This window comes from Uranotaenia lowii, chromosome 3 (assembly GCF_029784155.1).
Source record: "Uranotaenia lowii strain MFRU-FL chromosome 3, ASM2978415v1, whole genome shotgun sequence".
NCBI classification, from domain to species: Eukaryota; Metazoa; Arthropoda; class Insecta; order Diptera; family Culicidae; genus Uranotaenia; species Uranotaenia lowii.
In genome coordinates, this window is record NC_073693.1 from 332,100,143 (window position 1) to 332,124,524 (window position 24,382).

The 24,382-nt window shown below is 38.8% G+C and overlaps 1 protein-coding gene across 3 annotated transcripts in view; it reads right to left on the bottom strand.

The window, feature by feature from the left end:
* Positions 1-24,382, bottom strand: part of LOC129755110 (putative mediator of RNA polymerase II transcription subunit 26) — an 87,173-nt gene that overhangs the window by 8,552 nt on the left and 54,239 nt on the right. The window contains exons 2-5 of one of the 3 annotated variants that reach the window (XM_055751439.1): positions 7,248-7,661; positions 6,856-7,107; positions 6,266-6,801; positions 6,162-6,235 (exon numbers count right to left, since the gene is read on the bottom strand). In XM_055751439.1, coding sequence (XP_055607414.1) covers positions 6,162-6,235; positions 6,266-6,801; positions 6,856-7,107; positions 7,248-7,605 — 1,220 coding nt within the window. In that variant the 5' untranslated portion in view covers positions 7,606-7,661. Of the gene's footprint in view, positions 1-6,161; positions 6,802-6,855; positions 7,108-7,247; positions 7,662-24,382 lie in introns of all 3 variants that reach the window. The other 2 variants (XM_055751438.1, XM_055751440.1) reach the window with 2 other exon arrangements.

A 24,382-nucleotide genomic window follows, 5' to 3' on the forward strand; every position in this document is an offset into this window, starting at 1 on the left:
ACAGCTAAATCATAATGCCGATAACTGTTTTACTATTATTCTCAATTGTTTGTTGTTTTTGATATACTTTAAAGTTTTGTAATATTGGTAAACCTTTTAAATTAAAAACTTAGTCGTAGATACATATGTTTACAGTGTTACAGTGGTGGTCATAACTTAATACCCATAAAATGTGGTAGTTCGAACCACTATAAATAAACTAAAAACTGGCAACCTTGGCAAGGTTGAACAAGGCTTGGCTTCCAATATCAGAAACTCATCAAGGTATACAAAAAAAAAAACAATAAAGCTGCTCTTGGAGCTTTTTCATACCACATCTGGTATTTAGCTCCAGACTTTTCTGAAACTGTTATTGGATGATAATGTTCCAATCACAAACACAGTCTGAATAAAAGGCCAAATTACGATTTAAAAACTACAGATTAATAATGATGAAAAATCCAAAAGAGGGGATTCATCTGGGATCTGATTTCTCAAAAAATCCCTTAAATTTGATAAATACGGCATCGGCTACATCAATGACTTAACGTAACTAATAAGAAAGTTGTAAAATAATAACAGAAACAGGTTTTAAGCTCACTCCGGAAAAAAGTAGATAAAACTCTAACAAAAGATACACAGGAAAAACAGCCCGCAGATCGTGATGAAAGTAGAAAAAAAAATCCAACAGAGCAAAATCAATATGCCAAATTATTAAACGATAAAACTATCAATCTTTTAAAAACCAGGCATTTGGCATTTTCTTTCCGGCTTGTATCAATCATGAAAAAGTGTGTAGCGGTAAGGCTTAATCAAGCCTTGTTAATTCAATGGCTATGCATTATGTTCATCGAAACTTTTAAGACCGAAGAGATTATTCTTAGCAAAAATTACTCCAACATTCTTGGGAATACTTTTAAACTTTCCTGAATGTTCCATTTTCAAGGTTTTAAGTTGATGAGAATGTTTTTCGAAGTATGGAAAAATATGAAAAAAAAAAACAAAAGACCTATAACTTTTTTTGTTAGTTCTAAAAGTGTTTGTTGTCCTCTTATAAGTTGTTCTAAGGCTTAAAATATTCTCTTTCAATAAGATGTGAACATTTTCCAGTGTTGCCAGACTTCATTTAAAAAAAATTATAGAAAATTTTACCTTTATTTCAAAAAGTTTTCAACTTCAAGGCGTTCGAGGTCATCCCTAGAGTTGTCCAAGCAAAATGAAATTTTACACAGTTACACCCACAAATCAGACTCTACTCCAATCATGAAATTCCTTGCAGGTGGAATCATCGGTATAAGATTCTTTGCCGGACCTGCATTAACTAGCTTCTAATAATTGGCATTATCCTCTCAGCGCAACCCCATTGTATATGTCTGAAAGAAACCAAATAAAACATATCCCATACCCTATCATAAGACAAAGCAGGATGGAAATAATCTGCCAACAAAGATATTGTCGAATGTTGTACCGCACGCTCCTTTATTTTCACTCAAAATTAAGTACGACCGATGTTCAAAACATTGTTCGATTCTATGAACTTAAAGTTAAGTACCCTTTTTCCTCGTTGCAATGGTTCAAAACGGAGTTCGAACTGCGAACTCAAAATTGATCCCTTTTTTCCTTCGGCGAGGGATCAAAGCTGAGTTCGGTCTTATGAACTAAAATTTGAACTCTTTCTATTGGACTGAAAAAACTTAGCGAGTTCACTTCGAACCGGAACAGCAACCAACGAGCACGACGCAAAGTTTTGTCGTTCCGGAACAATTACCGGGAGATTATGAAGGATCTTCATAATGGAATGTCCACCGTGTCACCGTAGAATTCTGTCCGTCATTGTCATCATATGGTGAGCGGCTTGGAATGTCCGGAAACTTCCGGATGTTTTTTACTTCCCGTGAGAAGTAACATCCGGAAGTTTTCTTTGGCCGGGAGTGTTAAAACTCTCCACCGCTCTGTAATTGCAATGCAATGTACCGGAACAGCAACATCCGGGTACAAAAAATTTAAACCATCCTTTAATTCCCTGAAAATAAACAACCCTCCAATAAAAAGGATAAATTTGAGTTCGGCTGCCGAACTTAGTATTGAGTATGCCTATCAGAACTTAGTTTTGCGATTGCCCAGCCAAACTCAAAGTTGAGGGCTGCCACTGAAGTGCTGTTTTGAACCAAAACTACTTAATTTTGAGTTTAAAAAAAGGAGCATGCGGCATTAGAAAAAATCATTCTTTTTTCCAACCAACGGCAAAAAAACACCAGCCAAAATGAGCTGTGTGTGTATAAAACGGCCGGCAATAGAAAACAGTTTCAAAGACAAAGTAAAGTCTTCTTCATTTAATATTGGAACAAATTCTTTTGCTCATTGTGGCGCTCCTAGTGGACGGATTTGGAAACTTTTTTCACCCACGTGTCGGGAAATTCATTACCTTTCACCATGTATTTATGTCATAACACCAAACGATAGGATATTGTAAACAACCGCCATGGAAGCCGAACGGAGAGATCAAATTGTGCACAGTTTTCTTGAAAATCCATTGTTGTCGGCATCGAAGCTAGCTAAACAGCTTAAAATGCCCAGAAATACCGTATGGCGTGTTATCAAGCAGTACAAGGAAACATTGACGACGGCTCGGAAGCCGCATTCGAAGCGTCGGAGTGGAACTGTCGACCGGAAACTGCGTGGGAAAGTCATCAAGGCCGTCAAGAGGAATCCCAATCTTTCAGACCGCGATTTGGCCAATAAGTTCCAGGCCGCTCACAGTACGGTGCGACGAATTCGTCTCCGGGAAGGAATAAGGTCATTCCGAGCCAGCAAACAGCCAAATCGGACGCTGAAGCAGAACAATGTGGCCAGAATCCGTGCTCGAAAGCTGTACGACCAAGTGCTGACCAAGTTCGACGGATGTATTCTGATGGACGATGAGACCTACGTGAAGGCGGACTTTGGGCAAATCCCAGGTCAAAAATTTTATTTGGCGACGGCTCGGGGGGATGTACCTGCAAAATTTAAGTTCGTGTTTGCGGATAAATTCGCCCGCAAGTACATGATTTGGCAGGGGATATGCAGTTGTAGACAGAATACCAAAGTCTTTCTCACTGACAAGACAATGACATCAGAAGTCTACAAAAAAGAGTGCCTACAGAAACGGATTCTGCCGTTTATTCGTGCCCACGACCGTCCAGTAATGTTTTGGCCGGACCTCGCAAGCTGCCATTACAGCAAAACGGTTATGGAATGGTACGCAACGAACGGGGTCAGCGTAATACCGAAGGACCTCAACCCCCCAAACTGCCCCCAGTTCCGGCCGATAGAGAAATACTGGGCAATCACGAAGCGGAGGCTTAAGGCAAAGGGAAAACTTGTTAGGAACATGACTCAAATGAAGAACTGGTGGAATCAAATCGCCAAAACGGTGGACGAAAAGGGTGTGCGCCGCCTAATGTGCCGTATTACGGGAAAAGTACGAGAATTTCTTCGAAACAGCAATGAATAATTTTTTTGAAAGAGTAAAGAAAATGCTACATTTGTATGAAAAACAAATTATGAATTCGTTAATAAATGACTGAACTACACGCAATTGTTTGTGTTCCAATATTAAATGAAGCAGACTTTAAGTTTTTTTTCGGTAGTCGGCGGTGGCTGAAAGCCTATGACAAAAAACTTTGGTTTGCTAACCGACTCAGATGGTTTACCGGGTAAGATATCGGACTGGCAAGCCGAGATGAGAATGTTGCAGTGAGTTCAATTCTCTTTTTTATTTTTTTGAAGGAATTATTCAATAGGATGGAAATCCAATAAAATGTTTTTCTGGTTTCGCTTGAATGAAAGGGAAAACTGTACAGAACGCATCAGTTAAGCATTAACGATATTTACAGCCCTAAAAATCATGTAAGAACCGAATTGAACGTTTACGACGATTCAGGGATCTATTTTAAGTCTCCCTAGAAAGAAAAAAAAGATAAAAACTCAATGTTGATGATATTTTTGTTAAAAACTCAACCAGCTAGAAAACACCGTGGAGTAGAACGCCGAAATTAGTGGACAGAACAGTGGTGCCAGATGGTTTTGACAAAAATCAGGACACCGCGATGAAAAAAATCAGGATTTTTTCAGGACACCACTAAATTGATGAAAATAACATGCAGCTCTGCTTCGATTGCATAGCTAAAGGCGAAATACAGGTGCTGAAGACGCCTCAAATTATGCAACTAAAGCGAGAAGAAACTTGGCTAGCCTGAAGTCAATATCGAAAAACGCTATTTATATATCATTTGAACCAAAGATTATCTTCGGTTGAGTTGGTTAAGCTATTTTATTAAAGATTTGTTTGATTTTCTCACTATTTAACAATAAATTTAGTAATAGTGTAAAAAATTTTAAAAAATCAGGACATTTTCAAGGTCATTTTTCAAAAATCAGGACAATTTGAGCGTTTTTGAAAAATCAGGACGGCCTCTCGAAAATCAGGACACATCCTGTAAAATCAGGACACCTGACACCCCTGGGACAGAACGCACCATACCAGAAAGGTGGTCAGAAATAGAATAATGATTAAATGGAACATAATGATATTTACATCAAATGAAATGTCTAGTAACATGTTCATCGCATTTTTGTAAACTAAGAATACTTTGGCAAGAACTCATTTGTTATTGCTAAACGTATCGAAAATTTCGCTTTTTGAAATACACTTTATGATATCCTTATAGGTAAAACGCCTTGAATTAGGCAACGTAATTCGATTTCTTGGCTGATATCGCGACAAACATGGCGGCAGTGGCAGATGATTTTTTCGAATCAAATATTGGTACACTTTTTAAACATGAAAAAGGACGAAATTTGATATAATTATGCATTCTTATCGTAATTTGGAAGTCAGGTCAGCAAATAAAAAGAATGACATTTCGCTATGATATTCGTTTTTTTTTTTTCAAAAGTTAACAGCATTCTTATTTTGGGCGTAAAACACGTGGTCTGACGCGCATTCTGCCCCAATTTTGATATGATTGTTTTAGTTAAAATTTGTGAATACTATGAATGAGATATAAAAAAATTTTTAATGGCTATCCGTAGGGACATACGATAGGAAAAAAAAGAAAAGCTGAAGAATCTTATTAGTCTGCGCAGTCTGGTTTGCCATAAAATATTAATTGTTAATCATGAAAAATTACAAGTTTCACGAAGATTCGGTTTATCCTTCTGTTTCTAAGAATTTAAGTCGTTTTAATGAAATTTCTACCTAAGAAATGATAGGGAAGCTTGTTTGTCCCAACAAAAATGAAGAAAAAAAATCATTCGTAGCCAGAGGTTAGCGAATTTAAAACAAAAAAAATGCATGGGCAATCTTACACCGCTGGTGCGTGTTGTATGAGAGAATGGGGATACTTGATCCCCTTTCCTTATTATCATCATATTTTTTCGGAAAAATTAAGCAACTCACAGTTTTTTGCATTTTATGACAACGTGAAATTTCAAGTTTATATGCTCCAACAATTTACACGATAAACGATACATGAACACATAGATGAACTAGAACTTTTCGTGAGACGAAAAAAAAAGTGATATTTTTTATGTTGAGGGATGCTTCAATAACTCGAAACATAAAATTTCAAAAATATGTTGAGATAACAGCATTGTTGTTTCTCTAGAACATTTTAAGTTTGTAAGACATACCGGTTTCGAGATATAACTAAGGGATCAAGTATCCTTATTCTCCCCTACAGTTTTCCCCTAGTGGTCATGCATCATTTTGCATGGAAGCTCGAGTCTTTATGCCAGTAGAGCTTTCCCAATCATATCATCTTTGGTACAGTAAAGTTTTCAGCGCATTTTCCGCACAGAGATTTGCTAAATCAGCATTGGACTTTTGCAACCTCTTCTGTGAGTGTTGCTATTTTGATAAAAGGATCATTATTAAGGGGTGGAACCAGTAAAATGTTGGCTTTTAAAAACTAAGGTTCAGTTAGGGAAGTCAGTTGCTACCTGAGCCGATGGGAGCTCGGGCCCAAGAAAATTTATTCGTTAAAATATTTTCAGATTTTGGAATTAGACTTCAATCCGCAACACGTAAACTCCGGAGCGTGTTTTCTAGAAATATTTAAGCTTATAACTACGCACTCTGAGGGCCAAAATTTGTAACATTTGTTTTTTAATCCTGTAACAGTAAAATCACAGTTGCTTACCTCTGTTGTTGCTGCTGCAGTGCCTGCTGCTGGGAGGGATGTATGTACTGAGTTATCTGTTGATGTTGATGCTGCTGCTGCTGTTGATGTTGCTGTTGATGCATCTGCTGTTGCTGCTGGTTGTAGTACTGCTGCAGACTTTGCTGATGGGGACTCTGTCGGCCATATTGGCTACACTGTTGCTGGGGGTGCTGGTGCTGCTGCATTTGGGCATAGTGGTACTGCTGTGATTGTTGATGCTGTTGTTGCTGCTGTTGATGGTGTATGCACTGGTGATGATGTTGATACTGTTGCTGCATCTGTTGATGGTACTGGTGTGAGTACTGCTGCTGCTGCTGCTGCTGCGGTGAGCTACTGTATTTGCCATGTTGGCCGGCCGAATTGGCGCTGCTACCGACACTGCCAGGATGACATGGAACTCCGGTTGTCCCGCTGCAGCTTTGCTGGTTGCTGTGTTGATTGCACGGTGAGTTGTTGACGCTGTTGCTGTTGTTGTTGCTTCCACTGGTGTTGTTGCCGCTGTTGTTATTCGGGGGAGGAGGTGCACTGTACTGAGGTGGACAGATGCCAATCGATAAGGGCATCACTAGTTGGTTCGAATCACTAGTTTGCGATTTCGGCACAATCGAGTTGTGGGAAACTGAAAAAAAGTCGGTTGAAAGTAGTTCTTTGGGGAACGACTGAAGAAACTTACCAGTACTTCCGGTGTAGTAGCTCGATGCCAGGAGCTTCCGCGTTCTCGGCTGTAGCCAGCAGCAGAAGAAGAGTGTCGCTAGGATCACAATCAGTATCACAATGGTCCCGATCAGGATCGCCCAGATCAGCGTTGGTAGGCCCCAGAACGATTTCGCCGCAGTGGCCTCAATCGGATACATCCGGGCGGTTAGCGTCACCGATTGCTGGTAAAGACCATTGGTACTGTTGAACAGCAGCACGTCCTCTGGCCCTGTTTTTGAACGGACAGAGGAATGAAAACATGCAACGTTAGAACTCAGATCACGGGAAACCTACCAAATAGTGTCGAGTGATTCATGGGAAAGCTACAAAGTCAATGACTAGTCCGAGTGTCTGGATTTGGGGAATTACCTGGCAGCACAACAAACTCTTCTGTTCCATTCCCGACTATCGTCGATGGGGGCGGGGACAAACTGGGCCGAGCAATGGCCACCGTCGATGAGGTAACGTTCAGGGTACCGACTGTAAAATTCGATACGTTCGATGCCGTCGGGGGTGGAACCGAAACCATTTGAAACTTTCCCGGGGAAAGGGAAGAACTTTCCAGCTTGTCGAACATGTTCAACGCATTGACTGTTGCCACATATCTGGTCGAGCTCATATTGATTAGACAGTCCACTATCCTGACGTGACCACGTGGTGGTAGTGGTGTCGTTAAGCTGTTTTCTTCCACTTTTGTTTCACTTTCGCTAAAATTGCTGTTTGACATGCATGTTCGCTTTTAAATACTAGAGTTCTGATTCACATTTCCTTCCTTTTTTAACTCTAAAAGAACAATCAAATTGCATTGACAACCAATACCTCAACTTAATAGATCTGGAAACAAAGAACCACATCACAATCGAGTGCAATGTCACCCAATAAGATGTCGCACCTTGACAATGAATATCCCGACTTGAGTATATATGAGGAACTGTTGCACTCTTGTCGGCATGTGGCCATAATTGAGCTAATGATACCTAATCGAATTTGGCAATCCACACCACTTCGTTGCCCTTATGCCGGTGTGCAAAGAAGCAAAATCACGACGGCGTCCGGTAAATACACAATAAAACAGTTCCGGCTAAAATGTATCAATCCCATATAACCAGTTGGTCACGTTTTGCCACTCTTCGGTTCTAACTTGGAATAGGTCTCGTATACCCATGCTTGTGTATAGGGATAAAGGCGAATCCCATGCGTTTTCCCATACACGGTTGATGGTTAAACAAATATGCAATAAAACCTTTCAATCCCCATTTGTTGCGCTCAACACTGTGAATGAGATGTCATTTTCACGTTAATCAATTAACATTCTGATGAGTGGCGTTACGATTGGCTTAGAGCGCGGTGAAGTCGATCGGATATTGGAATGTAGCCACACAGTTCATATTGTTAAGAATCTGTAACAGTAAATGATTGTTGGTGCCATTATTAACTGCTGTAATACCTGCTATATTCATCTTGTTTGAATGTCTAACTTCAACTTTTTTCACTTAAAACTGACTTAGCAGAACTTCCAAAACAATATCAAATAAGAAAAGAATCAGGATTGGGTTCAGGCGCGTGATTCTGATACAGACCAGAACTTTTCTCCAGAATCTTATCCTTATTCTGATGCTGATATTTATCCTGATTCGAAACTTTAATTAGTCCGGAACCTAATCCTGATCCTTATCTGGTTCCTAATACTAACCCTGATTCTGATCCTAGTTTTAAAACTAATTTTAAACCTGATAAATATGATGGGTCTAATCCGATTGTGATTGTAATTTTGAAACTAAACCTTATCCGGATCATGATTTTGATAGAGATCCGGAACCTTTTCCTGTTCCTGAACATGATTCTGTTTTGAAAACCTTCACTGGATAATGTAACGATGTCACATATACTTTCCGTGTACTAATAATAGCTCAAGCAATTCCCTTAACGTTCCCGGTCTCTGAAAACTACCAAGCTAAGAGATGTCAGGTCGAACTTGGCAGTAGGAATGCGTTTAAGTTTGGGGTCGTCATTAAATGACGAACCCAAAGAAAAAGGAAGTAAAACGGATCCAACGAAGATCCTCGCGTCGGGTTAATAGAATGGGTAAAGAAGCCCCAGTCAAGAAGGTCTCGTCCATTTCAAGCTTGACCACGAAGCGAGTGACAAGTAGTGCGACAGTTTTAAGAAAAAACGTGCTTTATATGTGCTATACTTCTCGTGAGTTAAATTATCGGGAAAAAAGTAACCAATAAGCTAATCTGTTGATTTTTATTCAGGCTTATTATACGTTAGCTAGGTCAACCTTGTAGTGAAAAACAAGTTAGGTGTAATTCACACAACAGGTAATTGAACAACCGATACTAAACTTATTCTGGGCAGTTCGGAAATGTTTTGGCCAAAATGTTGGTTCTAATTCGCCTCTATTTTGTTAAAATGTAAAATCGAAGGTTTCCCTTCGAAAAGGGAATTCCTCTCGGGTGGCAAAAACGAAACTGCAACACCCCTAGTTTCGGAACACCAACGGCTGTTTCCTGGCCGTGCAACATAAACCACCGCGAGCCGCCGAAGAAAGTCGACGATAAGTCACGTGTCGTCGCGGCTAAACCCTCCGTGTCCAGGTGATGTGTCCAGGAAGTGGTGAATAGCATACTCACCTACTTACCCACTTCAATCGTCAAGCCGGGACAACCACCACGATTAAGGCAAGTGGAGCGGGTTCAAGAAAGTTTGCCTACCTGTGAACGGTGCCCTGCGTCGTTGCCCAGCGTCGGTGCCAAGCATAGGTGCCGAGCATAGGTGCCCAGCGTCGGTACCAGCATCTCGACAATAGCACGTGTAGAACCACCGAAAGAAACGGATAAGCATGCGCATGCCAACGAAAGGTTAGATAGCTGTAAGAAAAACTGTACTACTAACAACTTCCCCCACAAACATCTGATTAAAGGCCAACAAAATTGTAAAATGAACAGAATCCTCGTGTAGTGGTTATTTTGAGTGCCGTGACTTTCTTGCCGTTTTGATATCGAAATCGTATTTAGCATAGGCTCTGGCAAGGAAAACCTACAAAGGACACCTTGCCACCCTGGTTGTTGTTGTATTTTGCTTTTTTTGGATTGACGTTGATTCGGGTTGCTTCAGTTTTCGACTCGAACACATTCTTTAAGTCAAGACTCGCCCTGAGGTCTCTTAGCTGGGTACGGGTTTTTCTACAGGGACAAATTGCGACACCACGGTGCTTTCGAGTGCCTGGCGCGTGCATGAAGTGGTGGTTCGCTTAAGGGATTGCCTCCTACTACCTTCCCCCCCGTTACATTTGGCGCCCAACTAACGGTTTATCTGAATTAGTAAAATTTTGTATTTTTTAAGCTTTTCCAAAATAATTAGTAAATGTCCATGTATAATAGTATAATCAAGATTGTAGGATTTCTTCTGATCTATTTTTAACTTTAACGTATAATTTATTTTCTTTAGCAATTTTTTTTTCTTTATTTTGATTGGAAGACGTGAACAGGTATTTCTCAATTAACTACTTTTTTTCAGAAACGCAGTGGATGATTTGATTCATATTTTTCATATGGACTGGTATTTTTTTTCTTTAATTTAGTATTTTTTGCATTTTTTCTTAATTATTTAATTTCTTTATCAAATTCAATTTTTACATTTATTTCGATTTTGGAACTGGACTAAGTTATTTTCAATGAATTCAAATATTAAAAAACAACTTGAATCGTACATAAATCCGAACGATTTGCTGGAAGACGAGGTGAAATTTGAATTAAGCATTAGAAATTTGCCAATTTCGGTTGATGCATCTGAGAACAGATCGGAACTACGAAAAGCTCAATTAGAGGAAATTCTTAAACCAAAAACGTCTTTTGCCAAAACATATATTGGCCAAGAGTTTAGAACGATTCAAACTAAAACGAAAGATTTGAAGCATTTACTTGAAACTTACCCTGATTTGCGTTACATTTCACGGTTACGTCACTGTCGGCTAAGAGCAATTCGCGCGCATCCATCAACACGTGAGCAACAACGGCTTAAAGAAGAATTGATATCAGATATTGAAATTTTATTAGAGCGTTACGGTAAACCGAGTGATCGTAGAGAAAACTTGCCCTCGACGGGCCTCCAATTGAATTATTCACAGGACTTCTCGCGTAGTTTCGAAGAGAAAATGAATCAATTTACGTTTAGCCTTTCGGATATGTCGACCGCGAAAAAGAAAAAACCGGAAACTCCTACCACTTCAAATTTACCGCGAACCGAGAAAAGATTATCTTTTCATCCTTTACCGCAAGATTTAGAAGAAGGACTTCTCGATGAAAATGAAACCAATATTCCCCCCGCGAATCTAGAATCAAATTTGAATTTTCCGTTTTACTCCAAAGAAGTTTTGCTACCGCGTAGAAAAGATCATCTCGAGAGAGATAGGAATGCTCAGGTCCCTCAAGCAATTCAGCTAAATCGTGCGTGGGAGGAACCTAGCATTAGGCAAGATCGAACGAATATCCCGAATACACAAAATTTGACTCAACAAAACGAAGCAACTACTTTCGATTTCGGTCCGCAGATGGAAGGTATCAAAAACGACATCAGCCAATTCATTCAGCAAACGTTAGCATCTCAAATGACCGAAATGATGGCTAAAATGTTACCATTATTTGAGCATCAACGCGTAGAAAATCCGTCGCCGGTTGAAACGTTTTATAATGTTCCGTTAAGACCGCCACCGCAGTTAGTCAGATCACCCTCACCGATAAATAGACCCCCTCCGATTCCACCAAGACCTTTTCAGCCTCAGACTCTTTTCAGAGAAAATGATTACTCTAGAAACTATCGCGTATCAATGGGTGAAACGAATCAATGGCAGATTCCAATTTCGAAATGGAGAGTTCAGTTTAGTGGTGATTCTAAAGGTCCCACTGTAACTCAATTTATTAACAGAGTCGAAATTCTCGCAAACAGCAATAGAGTATCTGAACAAGATCTGCTTAATCAGGCGTTATTTTTCTTTAGAGAAGGATCGCAGGCTGAAGAATGGTACTATACTTTTCGTCATAAGTTTAATGATTGGACTTCATTCAAACACCAGCTTCGGTTACGATTTGAACAGCCTAACAAAGACGTTGTAATTGAAAGACAAATTCTTGATAGAAGACAACACCCGAATGAAACATTCAGCGCGTTCGTAATGGTTTTTGAAAAATTAGCTCAACAATTAACAAAACCTATGTCAGAATCTAGAAAACTAGAAATAATATTAGAAAATTTAAAAGATGACTACAAACCATTCTTGACTTTTTATAGAATCGATCACATTGATGATTTGGTTACAATTTGCCACGCGTTAGACAAGTCTATGTAAAGAACATATGCTCAAATTCCTAGATTTAGACCAAATCAAGTGAACAATGTAGAAGATGAACTTATCGAAATTCATGAGGAGGACTATCAAGAAATTAATGCTATTAACAGAACGAATTTCTAAGCTAAGCCCGTTGAAAAACCGACGCAATCTAACCCCGAGCTCACGGGAGCAATACCGAAAACGTCCGCGGATAATATTTTATGCTGGAATTGTCGCCAGTTTGGACACTTCTGGAAAAGCTGTAGGCATTCTGGCATTGAATCACCTGAACGATCCCAATTAGGATTCAGAATCAAACATGGATCCTGAACATGATCCTGCATTTTATTCTACTCATGATTCTGGTCTTTATCCTGATCCTGAAAATGATCGTGATTTTGATCCTGATTCGGAACTTGATCCTGACCTGGAATCTGGCTCTAGTTCATGATCCTGTAGGCGACTCATGAAAGGGGATGATTAGAAGCCAGTTGGAACCCAGGTAGGAAAAATTATCATCTTTAAACAGTTAGGTCAGTGGTCGGCAACCTTTCGAGTCGGAAGAGCCAAAAACTACATATTTTCAAAATTTGAGAGTTTGAAAGACCCTCATAACAGATTTGTTATTACAAGGTCCTGTCTTGAATGTAAGTTTATCAAAAATAAAAAAAATCTTTAAAACCATTAAAATAAAAGTGTTTTTTTCCTAATCTTAGTGGTTTCTTTTGGATCTCATTACTTTGTTCATTATGTACATGGACATAAGACTGAGTCGATTTGGGGTAATTTTTGAATTTCTCAAACCCTGGGATCTTTAAAGCTTCGTTTTGGTTTAAAACTCATCCGTGTTTTTTTGCAGTATTTTTAAGTAACGTTCACATGAGTAAATTTGAACTTTAATGTTTGTATGGGAAAATTGAATATTCTGTACTGAAAAATAGACATCGTTTTTGTTTTTTTCTTTGGAACCGAGACTCATGATTTTTATGCTAATTAATAAATTTGCTAAAGAAAATTTTTCGCTGAACTACTTTGTCGAAGACCGTAACTTAGTATCTTATTAGGAAAGAAAGTTATTAGCTGTTTAACCGGGGTATGTCTTTTAGCATTGATAAACAATAAATTCCATTGACATCACTGCTGAAGCATTGCATGTAAAGTAATTATACAATACTTCTCTAGGCACCCAGGAGTGATGTCAATTGAATTTATTATTTTTCAATGCTAAAAGACATACCCCCATTCAAAACCTAATAACACTTTTGTCTGATAAGATAAGAAGTTACGGTCTTCGACAAAGTTTTAAACCAGAACGAAGCTTTATAAACCCCAGGGTTTGAAAAATTTAAAAATGACCACAAATCGACTCAGTCTAATGGACATTTCTGAATCATCAACTCCCCGAACTGGGTTATATTCTATATCTATTTTCATACGAGATTGCTGGGGACTATAATTTCCCGAATCTCTCGTGGACTTTTGATGAAATCACCAAGGGATACATCCCTGTGAATGCTTCAACCGAACACGAACTCGCAGTTATAGAAACGACGTTAGCTGTAGGCCTTGCTCAGATATGCTCCAGAGAAAACGTGAACGGTAGAGTTCTCGATCTGATTTTTATAAACAGACCTGAAGTAACCGAAACTTTGGACCCGCCAATTTCCATTTTACCAACGGACCGACATCACAGACCTTATGGGATTCTTATCGACTGCCCCGATGATAATGCCACAACCGACAACGATATCTATCGTATCGATATTGACTTTAGAAGATGTAATTCTGTACCCGTTATTGAAGCCCTAGCATCTATCGATTGGCTGCACCTTCTAGGCAGTCTTAGCCCTGACGATGCTGTTTCCGTTTTTTACGAACACTTGCTAAGGACAGTCGCGCTTCACACTCCAAGAAAACGCCAGCTCCGATACCAGCAGTACAAGCAACCATGGTGGAATGCTGAGCTTCGTCGCTATAGAAATAAACTACGCAAGTTGCGCGAAAAATACTTCAGAAATAAAACTGATGCGAACAGAGCCGAGCTTGCAAAAAAGGAAGGCGGATACTCCGAGCTACGTAATACTGAATTACATCCGTAATATGGAGAGAGAAATGAAAAGTAATCCGTCAGATTTCTGGAAGTTTGTCAAATCTCGACGTCATTCCAATAGGTTTCTATCACGAGTTACTTTTGAAGGTCATTCCTCTGAAACTACTGCCGAATCCGCGAATCTGTTCGCTGAATTCTTTAAGAGCGTCCACACTTCACAATCTCCGCCTGCCTCTAACGAATACCTTGAAGCATTGCCCAGCTTTGACGTCATTTTACCTCAGCCAATTCTTACCCAACATGAAGTTTTGTCTGCCTTAAAAGCCATTGATCCTTCAAAAGGTCCCGGACCAGACGGTATTCCTCCGTTTCTCATACTGAACATTGCCGCTTCGATCGCCGAGCCATTACGGATAATTTTCAATCGATCGCTTACTGATGGTGTTTTTCCTAGTGTTTGGAAAATGGCTGCTGTAACTCCTATTCACAAATCAGGAAATTTACATGATGTGACAAATTACAGACCGATCTCAATACTCTGCTGTTTATCAAAGGTTTTCGAAACAATTATGTATGGAAGACTGTACAACGCCGCTAAACCGATAATATCAGAATATCAACACGGGTTTGTGCAGAAAAGATCCACTGTTTCCAACTTATTGTGCTATTCTAATACACTGCATTCGGCTATGAGCAAAAAACAACAAGTTGACGCTATTTACGTGGACTTTTCTTAAGCATTCGACAAAGTACCGCACGAGCTCGCAATTAAAAAAATCGCACGCTTTGGTTTCCCGTCGTGGTCCACATCGTGGCTGTACTCTTACCTGACGAAACGCCAAGCATTTGTGAACTTACGAGGAATCAGATCTCAGCCATTCGACGTTCCGTCCGGCGTCCCTCAGGGAAGCCACTTAGGCCCACTCATTTTTATACTCTTCGTGAACGACCTTGCTTGGATACTCAAATCTTCGAAGTTAATGTACGCAGACGACCTTAAAATATACCGAATTATTGGCTCACTTTTGGACTGTGCAGCACTTCAAGCTGACATCTTGATACTCTCGGACTGGTGCAGGTCACATGGGATGATAGCTAACTCGAATAAGTGTAAATGTATAACTTTCCATAGATCAAGAGAGCACATCCGCTTTGCTTACACCATGGACACAGAAGAAATGGAGAGAGTGACTTCCATAAAAGATTTGGGCGTAGTGTTTGATCACAAACTGACTTTTACGGAACACATAGCCGCCACCACCGCAAAAGCTTTTGCCATCTTTGGTTTCATCCGGAGAAATGCCGCTGATTTTGAAGATATTTACTGCCTCAAAGCGATTTTCTGTGCCCTGGTTCGTAGTGTATTGGAATATGCTGTGATAGTCTGGACACCTTATCAGGAAGTAGAAATCGAAAGAATTGAAAGGGTTCAAAAGAAGTTTTTAAGATATGCACTCCGACGACTGCCATGGAATGATGCCGTAAGACTACCACCGTACGTAGAGCGATGCACTTTATTATCCCTCGAAACCCTTCGTTGCAGGCGGACATACATTCAAAGAATGTTTGTCTTTGACCTGTTAATGAATAACATAGACTGCCCACAACTGCTACAAAACATCAACATTCACGCACCAACGAGAAGACTTCGACAACAGAATTTTTTGTGGATACCACTCAGTCGCACCGTTTTTGCACAAAACCACCCCTTGTATAATTGTTGTCGTGTTTTTAACGAAGTGTCAAGCGTTTTTAATTTTAACCAGTCCAAAGATGTCTTTAAAAATATTATTCGTAGTCTTAGAACATAAGTTGTGTTAAGTTTAAGATATGTCTGTACGGTGATTATCAAAGGCATTAACATAAATAAATTATATATAGAAATTTTGTATGATTTGATTCACTTAAACATCTGTGATGTATTTGAAATTTTGATAAACTTAAGTCACGTGTTGAACAAAATTTATTACCTAACGACATACAAACTTGTTGAAAGTGTTGAACATATGACATCTCCTTAAATTTAATCAATAATTTCAATAATTCAATAATCCAGAAATCACTCAACTAAAACCAAGAAAAAAAATTGAATAAAAAATTCTTGTCAAAATCCATCGAGAGGTTATCAATCGTTTTAAGGATTCTAAAAAACCTTTCATGTTTGTTCTAAAAAACTTGCGCAAAAAATTTCGTTTTGGAGACATAAAAAATTCACCACACATTTTATTTATTTCTGTTTGATTTGCCAAAAAAAACGAATAAATTTGGGCAAAATCCGAACATTTTCAATGAAATCCAGGCAATCGGGTCGGGCCGCACTGTTCCCAATTTTGTATTAAATATCCTGTCAAACCCAGATAGAACCGGGCAATCTGGCAACCTTAGGTTAGCCTGCTTCTTTGCACTTACTACTCACAACCGAAACGCAAAATTGCCCTAAAAGGATGTGAACAGTTAAACATTTTCGTGGCGGATATACAGTACCGTTCATAATTGTATAGAAATTGGAAGCACGTGCACTGCCACTTCGACTTTGAACTTCCATAACTTTTGACTCTGATGATATTTTTTGATCAAATTTTCTGAGTTAGATAGATCAACTATCACACTGTTATACCACAAAATTTGAGCTTTCTGGAGTTTGTGTGGCCTGAGATAGTGTAATTCTACGAAAATCGGACTTTTTGGACTTTTCTCATTCATATTGCAATATCTCAGGAACCAAATTACAATTTTTGCTAAAATTTTGCAGAGTGATTGATGAAATATAAAGTGAGCATATATGAAGTTTTTGGAAAGTTTTATTGATGGGATCAAAAGTTACGGGAGGTACAATTTTTAAGGCAAGAACCTAGAAATGCGATTTCTATAGAATTTTGGACGATTCGATTTGAACGATGAGAACATAATCGTTTCCATCCATAAATCAGTCAAAACATGTCTGGCAAAAGCAATGATGAAATGAAAAAATGAAATTAAATAACTATTTGTGTTTTGAAATCAGAATCTCGCAATTTTGTTTTGATTTTTTGGTTGAAATAGATTTACTGGTTGTTAAACATAAAATAGGAGTTTCCTATGAAAACAATCGTCCAAAATTCTATAGAAATCGCATTTTTAGGTTCATGCCTGAAAAATTGTACCTCGAGTAACTTTTGTTCCCGTCGATAAAACTTTTCAAAAACTTCAGACATGATAGCTTTACATTTCAACAATTACTCTGAAAAATTTCAACAAAAAATGTAGTGTAGTTTCTGAGATATTACAGTTTAAATGAGAAAAGTCCAAAAAGTCCGATTTTCGTAGAATGACTGTATCTCAGGCCACACAAATTCCAGAAAACTCAAATTTTGTGATATTATAGTGTGATAGTTGATCTATCTAACGCAGAAAATTTGATCAAAAAATATCATCAGAGTCAAAAGTTATGGAAGTTCAAAGTCGAGGTGACAGTGCGCGTGCTTCCAATTTCTATACAATTATGAACGGTACTGTATGTACATGAATAATCGAATCTACCGTGAAATTTGCGGAAAATGCTATTTCTAGGATTTGACGCTTTTATTTCTTTCTTTTGGATTTTAGATTTTTTTGCGATGGTTTTTTTCCGGCCGGAGACTAAACTTCCAAAACAGGTGAGTTCATATAACAAAATCAATATCATTGAGCACGAATTAAAGTACATAGAAGTTTTTAAAAAAAAGTTACTAACATATGTAACTAAGCACGAAAATTCTCAATGTTACACAAATACTTACACAGTAATTACGCAAGCACAAGTTTATCATATTTTACCACGTTTGTAGTTCGATTCGAATTCAAAATTAGACTCCCACAATTAAACAGTTTTTGTTTCGCTTGAGAGTCATTTAACAAAAAAGTATACTAGAATTTTTGCTCCAACTCGAAGCACGAACAAAATGATACTTTCAAGTAATAAAAATGTTGAAAAACGTTTTAACTACATCATATATGTATCTTCACGATTCAACTTTTTAGTAACTTGAGAGCGCAACCTTCATCAATTCATAAAACTTATAGATATTCATGGTAATTAGTAACACTGGGAATTATTACTATATTACGTTAGCAAAGTTTCAGATTAAAGATTTCAATTTGAGAATAAAATCTCTCATTTTGGTGAAACAAGGTAAAAAAATTTTTTTTTGTTTCGTTTCTACAGTTTGATAAGAGTTCAGATTGAAATATGGAGGGATTTGATTTAACAATAAGTAAAATTCTGTTGTTTTAAAACCATGAGTCTAAACATATTACGGCCTTTAGCGAAGTTTATTAATAAGTTATAATCTGTAATATTAAAAACTCTTAGACTAAGAAACATCCTCCAGTTATGCCAGATAGAAACATTTGTTGTCTGTTGATCTTTGTGACACTTGCTAATCGTGGGTTTTTTATGACGCTATTTTACAGGTTTTTTTTAAAGTTGAAAAAATGGATCACAGAAAATAATATGATAAGGTAAACATTCATAATATTGGTCGAAATGCTTGTATGGTTTTGAAAAGATTGATGTACCTTTAAAAAAAGGATCTCGATTGTTTAGTTTCCAATTTATATTCCGTTAAATACCGTTAGTAGTGCTCAAGAAGTGCTCTCAAAAACCCCATTTGTTTCTATGCTTTTCCCCAAAAAAATACCCAAATGATTTATGCAACACGGGTATGTTTCTGAAATGCACTCGTGGGTGCTTTGTTGTTGGGAAGCGGGCTGTTTAAAATCATCAATCAAAAGCGCTGGCTGCTGTTTCGAGTTAACCCGGATAATTCCCATTCGCGGCCGCAATCCCCAGAAGATCGGTGCAAATTGCATCAAAACAATGCAATGCAAGACGAACGAGAACTCACTTAGCGAATTAGGCCGTCTATCAGACATCAATCACGCGTTTGAAATATTTGTGCCAAAACGTCTGCCATCAATTAGAAAGCATCAACCTTCCGGTTGAACCTTTTCTTATGCAAACTAATAGTAACGAAACGAGAATAGAAGGGAAAATAATCTCATAGTTCAAGTGTTTTTTCATCAAACCAATGACATTGTGAATGAGCCACAAATTTCAATGTGCTGCAACATCAAATGGCGACCGTTGCAAAAGAAAGTTGGATCAACACATTGCCAAAGTCTGTGTTTATCTCCCTGTGAAAAGGGGCAATGCATTTTCCCTATCATTTCCCAAGACCTTGAATATGCGCTTGCCATTCATCGCCAGCAACAACCCGTCGCCGGTCTTTACATTTGCAAACATTTGGTGTGATATGAACTGTCGCGTATCTAGAATTAGAGGGCAATGTGCAGCAGCAGCAGCAGCAGCAGCTGAACAAGTATGTGGGTGGCAGGATCAAAAGTCACTTCACTATACCATTCGGATTATGATTCAGCGACTTTCTAACCCTTTGCCATAGAGTGATGGGAATTTGAATTTACAAATTAAGCTAGGGATAAATTTAGAAGATATACAGTGAGGGGCAAAATAAAGTGTCCGAATTATTTTTTTTATCATTTCTTTTATTTTTCTGGTTAAAATTCAACGAAAAAACAACGTAATCATTTTTAAAATATTGTTTATTATGTTCTTTTTAATTTTTGTTAATGTTGCGCTGGTAAAAAAAGAAAGTTTTTCAGATAGAAAAAAAAACAGTTAATATTTAAAAAAAATGGGCAAAATAAAGTGTCCAACTCAAAAATCAATATTTTCTCGATAATGTTCTTTTAAATTTTCTTTTGTTCTTTTAAATTTTTGTTAATGTTGCGCTGATAAAAAAGAAAGTTTTTCTGATAGAAAAAAAAACAGTTAATATTCCAAAAAAATGGGCAAAATAAAGTGTCCAACTCAAAAATCAAAATAATTTCGATAAGTTTCCATCGCGAGGCCCCTCGAATTTGTTTGTTTTGTGTATTTTGACGTTTCATAAACAACTAGCTTGGCTCTGGAGTATTCATACAGGTGCCTACATTCGAATAAGTTGTAAAATATGGAGAACGCATAAATTTCTGGTTCCATTCCGTTGTACATCCGGAAACTGGTTGTTCGTGATGTGAGTAACGGTCAAACGCACCGGGAATTGACCAAGCACTACGAAACCAGCTAGACAGCGGTATCAAAAATCATGAAGAAGATGAAAACATTCGGATCGGTGGTGGATCGCCCGGGAAGAGGACTGAAGCCCAAGACAGATGCGGATAAGGATCCGAAGCATACGGCCAATCTGACGAAGTTATTTTTCCGTTCCTTCCGCATCGAACCCTTTGAATGGCCCCCACAAAGTCCTGATCTGAACCCCATCGAAAATCTGTCGGCCATCCTCGATGCTCTGATTGATAAGACTGGTGTGACAAATAAAAATACATATTTTGATGCCTTGGAGCATGCGTGGGAAGAATTCGACCCACAACACTTGCACAACCTTGTTGAAAGTATGCCGAAGCGCTTGCAGGAGGTGTTGAAGGCTGAAGAAGGCCATACCCATTATTAAATCGTTCTTGTTTGCCTTCAGTTTGAATTATTTGAAGCTGTACTGATCTGGACACTTTATTTTGCCCCTGTTTTTTGGAATATTAACTGTTTTTTTTATCAGAAATTTTTTTTTACCTGCGAAACATTAACAAAAATTTACAAGAACATAATAAACAATATTTTAAAAATGATTACGATGTGTTTTCGTTGAATTTTAACCAGAAAAATAAAAGAAATGATAAAACAATAATTTGGACACTTTATTTTGCCCCTCACTGTATAGATAAGCACGATTGCGTCCGAATGGGTTAAAAGGCCGACGGATGTTCGGCCAAATAGGACAATAGGCCGAATGGGACATTAGGCCGAAGGTTATTTGGTCGAATGGATGATAAGCCGAATGGTCATTAGGCCAAATGGTCATCAGGCCGAATGGTCACTAGGCCGAATAGATGATTGGACGAATGGTCATTAGGCTGAATAATCGTTAGGCCGAATGGTCATTCGGCCGAGTGGTCATTGGGCCGCATGTTCACTAGGCCGAATGGTCACTAGGTCGAATGGTCATTTGGCCGAATGGTTATTAGGTCGAATGTTCTTAAGGCCGAATGGATGCTAGGCCGAATGGTCGTCGGGCCAAATGGTCGTAAGGGCGAATGGATGCTAGGCCGAAAGGTCGTTAGACCGAAAGGTCGTTAGTTCGAAAGTTCGTTAGGCCAAATAAACGATAGGCCGAATGGTCGAATGGATGCTGGAAGGTCGTTAAGCCGAATGGCCACTAGGCCGAATGGTTGTTAGGCTAGATGGTCGTTGGGCCGAATTTATGTTACTATACGACATACTATCGCGTTTTTACATAAGGTCGATCAGTAGTCAGTACGAATGGTCGTTAGGCCGAATAGTCATCAGGCCGAATGCTCATCAGGCCGAATGGATGCTAGGCCGGATTCGACCATTCGGCCTTGCGACCATTCGACCTATCGTCCATTCGGCTTTATGACAATTCGGCCTTGTGACCATTCGACCTAATGGCCACTCGGCCTTATTAACATTCAGTCTACCGTCCATTCGGCCTAACATCCACTCTGCCTATCGACCATTCGGCCCCATGAGCACTCAGCCTAGCATGTAGACAAACGTAAAAGATTTCTTATTAACCTAGCAACCATTCATGATGATCATTCAGCCTTATGACCATTCGGCCCAACGACCATTTGGCCTTACGACTTTTGGCCTAGCATCCATTCGCCCTCACGATCATTTGGCCCGACGAACATTCGGCCTAGCGACCATTCGGCCTTACGACCATTCGGCTAAATGACCGTTTAACCTTATGATTATTCAGCCTGATGACCATTCGGCTTAGTAACCATTCGACCTTATGACCATTCGACTTTATGATCATTCAGCCAAATGACCTTTAGGCTTAATAACCATTCGGCCTTATGACCATTCGACTTTATGATCATTCGGCCAAACGATCATTTGGCTTAATAACCATTCGATCTTATGACCATTCGGTTGAACATCCTTTCGGCCTTGCGTCCTTTTGGCCTAGTGGTCTATTCGGCCAGATAGCCCATTCGGCCTAACGTCCATCGGCTGAATGGCCTTCGGCCGAATGGCTTTCGGCCTCATAACTTTCGGCCTCATGACTTTCGGCCGAATGACCCAGCCTCGTCCGAGAGCACTTCTGGTAAGAATGAAGAGAAGAGGCCCCAAGTGATTATCTTGAGGCACTCATGAAGACTCTTTATATGATTCCGAACTAATTGAATTTACAGATACTTCCGATACCTATTTTTGAGAACACTTTCAAGATTTCATCGATTCCTGCTAAGTCAAAGGCTTTTGACGTGTCAGTGTAAATGCAGTCCACTTGATATCTCTTAACCATTGGATCCAATACACGGTCCCGCATAGGTGGACGATGTAAAATTATTCATGTCTGCTCATCAATGCTTATACATTTACACTTTTCGACATTCATTTTCATTCCATTTGTTTCACACAAGAGCAGTAACTTTCCGATATCCTCTTGAAGCGCTGTGCAATCCACAATTGAGTCAATTACTCTGGAGAATTTCAGGTCATCAGCATACAGAAATCATTTACAAAACGCAAGAAGATTAGCGGTCCTAAGTGACTTCCTTAAGGAACTCCAGACATATTAAACACTGGAGTATGTGTCCCACGGATGTTTATAAAGGCTCGACGGTTCATTAGATACGAGTGCAGCCATCTAGTTTCCATATATAAAAACCATACCGCTCTAGTTTCATCACCGCAATGCTGTGTGAAGTACTGTGTCGAAGGCTTTGGCGAAGTCGATATATACTGAATCTCCCTGCAGTTTTTTATCAGTTTATTTTTATTTACATAGTATTCCGTCTCACGACATAACTTGACGAACATAATTCCTAAAATTCACTCGGTCCATGGCAACCGTTCTCCAATTTTTTATCAGTTGCGGTGTGTAATTCATTAACATAGCATAGGTTTGTAACAGTCGATCTTTTCTTAAAGAAACCGTGCTGGAATTCGGTTATAACCGGGGTGCCTGCAGAATAAAACCTTTTATGTATCAAAACTTCAAGCACTTTGAAAATAACAGCAAAGAATTGATATTGGTCGGTAGTTCTCAACATATGAGTTATGGTGCAAAATTTAGTTGAAATTGATTCTCTGACTAACGGAGTGTTAAATTTAAAACTAAAACTGATTTAAAAAAACGAGTATCTGTAAAGGGATACCAAATCCGCATGCAGATCGGGCTGTTCAGAGTTTTAAGCAGCGCTAATCTTGTTAAATGAAGCTCAAGGCAGCCGTAGCGGGAAAGCTTCGTAGTCTTTTATCCGCCAATTGAAATGCACATTTTATTTACAATGCAACGGGCGAGGAAAAGAGGCACCAACTCTTTGCAGGCTGCCAACACACTCCTCCCAACTGTCAACGCGATCTTTTTATAGTTCCAATTTTGCGCTTCCACTAGAAAATAACATGTTCTGCCTTTGCTATCCTTTTTCCTATATCCAGCTCTTTTACAGCCAGTGCAGCGCTAAGATTATCGTTTGTTGTTTTGCTCCGCTGTTTTAACCTTAGTTTTTCCAACCCACATCTTTGTGGGGGAGGCACTTCAATTTTCATTCGCATCCAGCGGATATTTTTTCTTCATACTATGGGTTGTGTTATGAACTCTCAGTACCCAGTAGTCTACCAAAGGAACGTGTGTGTATTTAAGTACCAGGGTCAAAGTTTAGACACGTGACTAATGAGATAGTACCGCGTATTATGGCGTGGGATTTTAACATTTCGTGGGCAAGTGGTATATCGAAAGTTGGTCGATAACTTGGTTGAATTACATGTACCTCACTAGTATACCATATTTTTTATGTTCAAGTTATACTTTGTACGGTGCGGATAAAGTTAGGAGGGCTCTTACTTTGATTGCGAAACTTAGTTCTACATAGATCATAGGTTGAATATTGATGGTTTGAATTTGACTTTTGGCAGAGTGTAACGATTTTTGTTGAGAATTTTCCAAAGATATGTTACAAGAACTAAGCAATATCAGTATGTAATCCATATCAATTTTTCCTGTCAGCGTTTCGATTGGCTAATAAATAAAGTACCTAAATCATAGTTTTTTG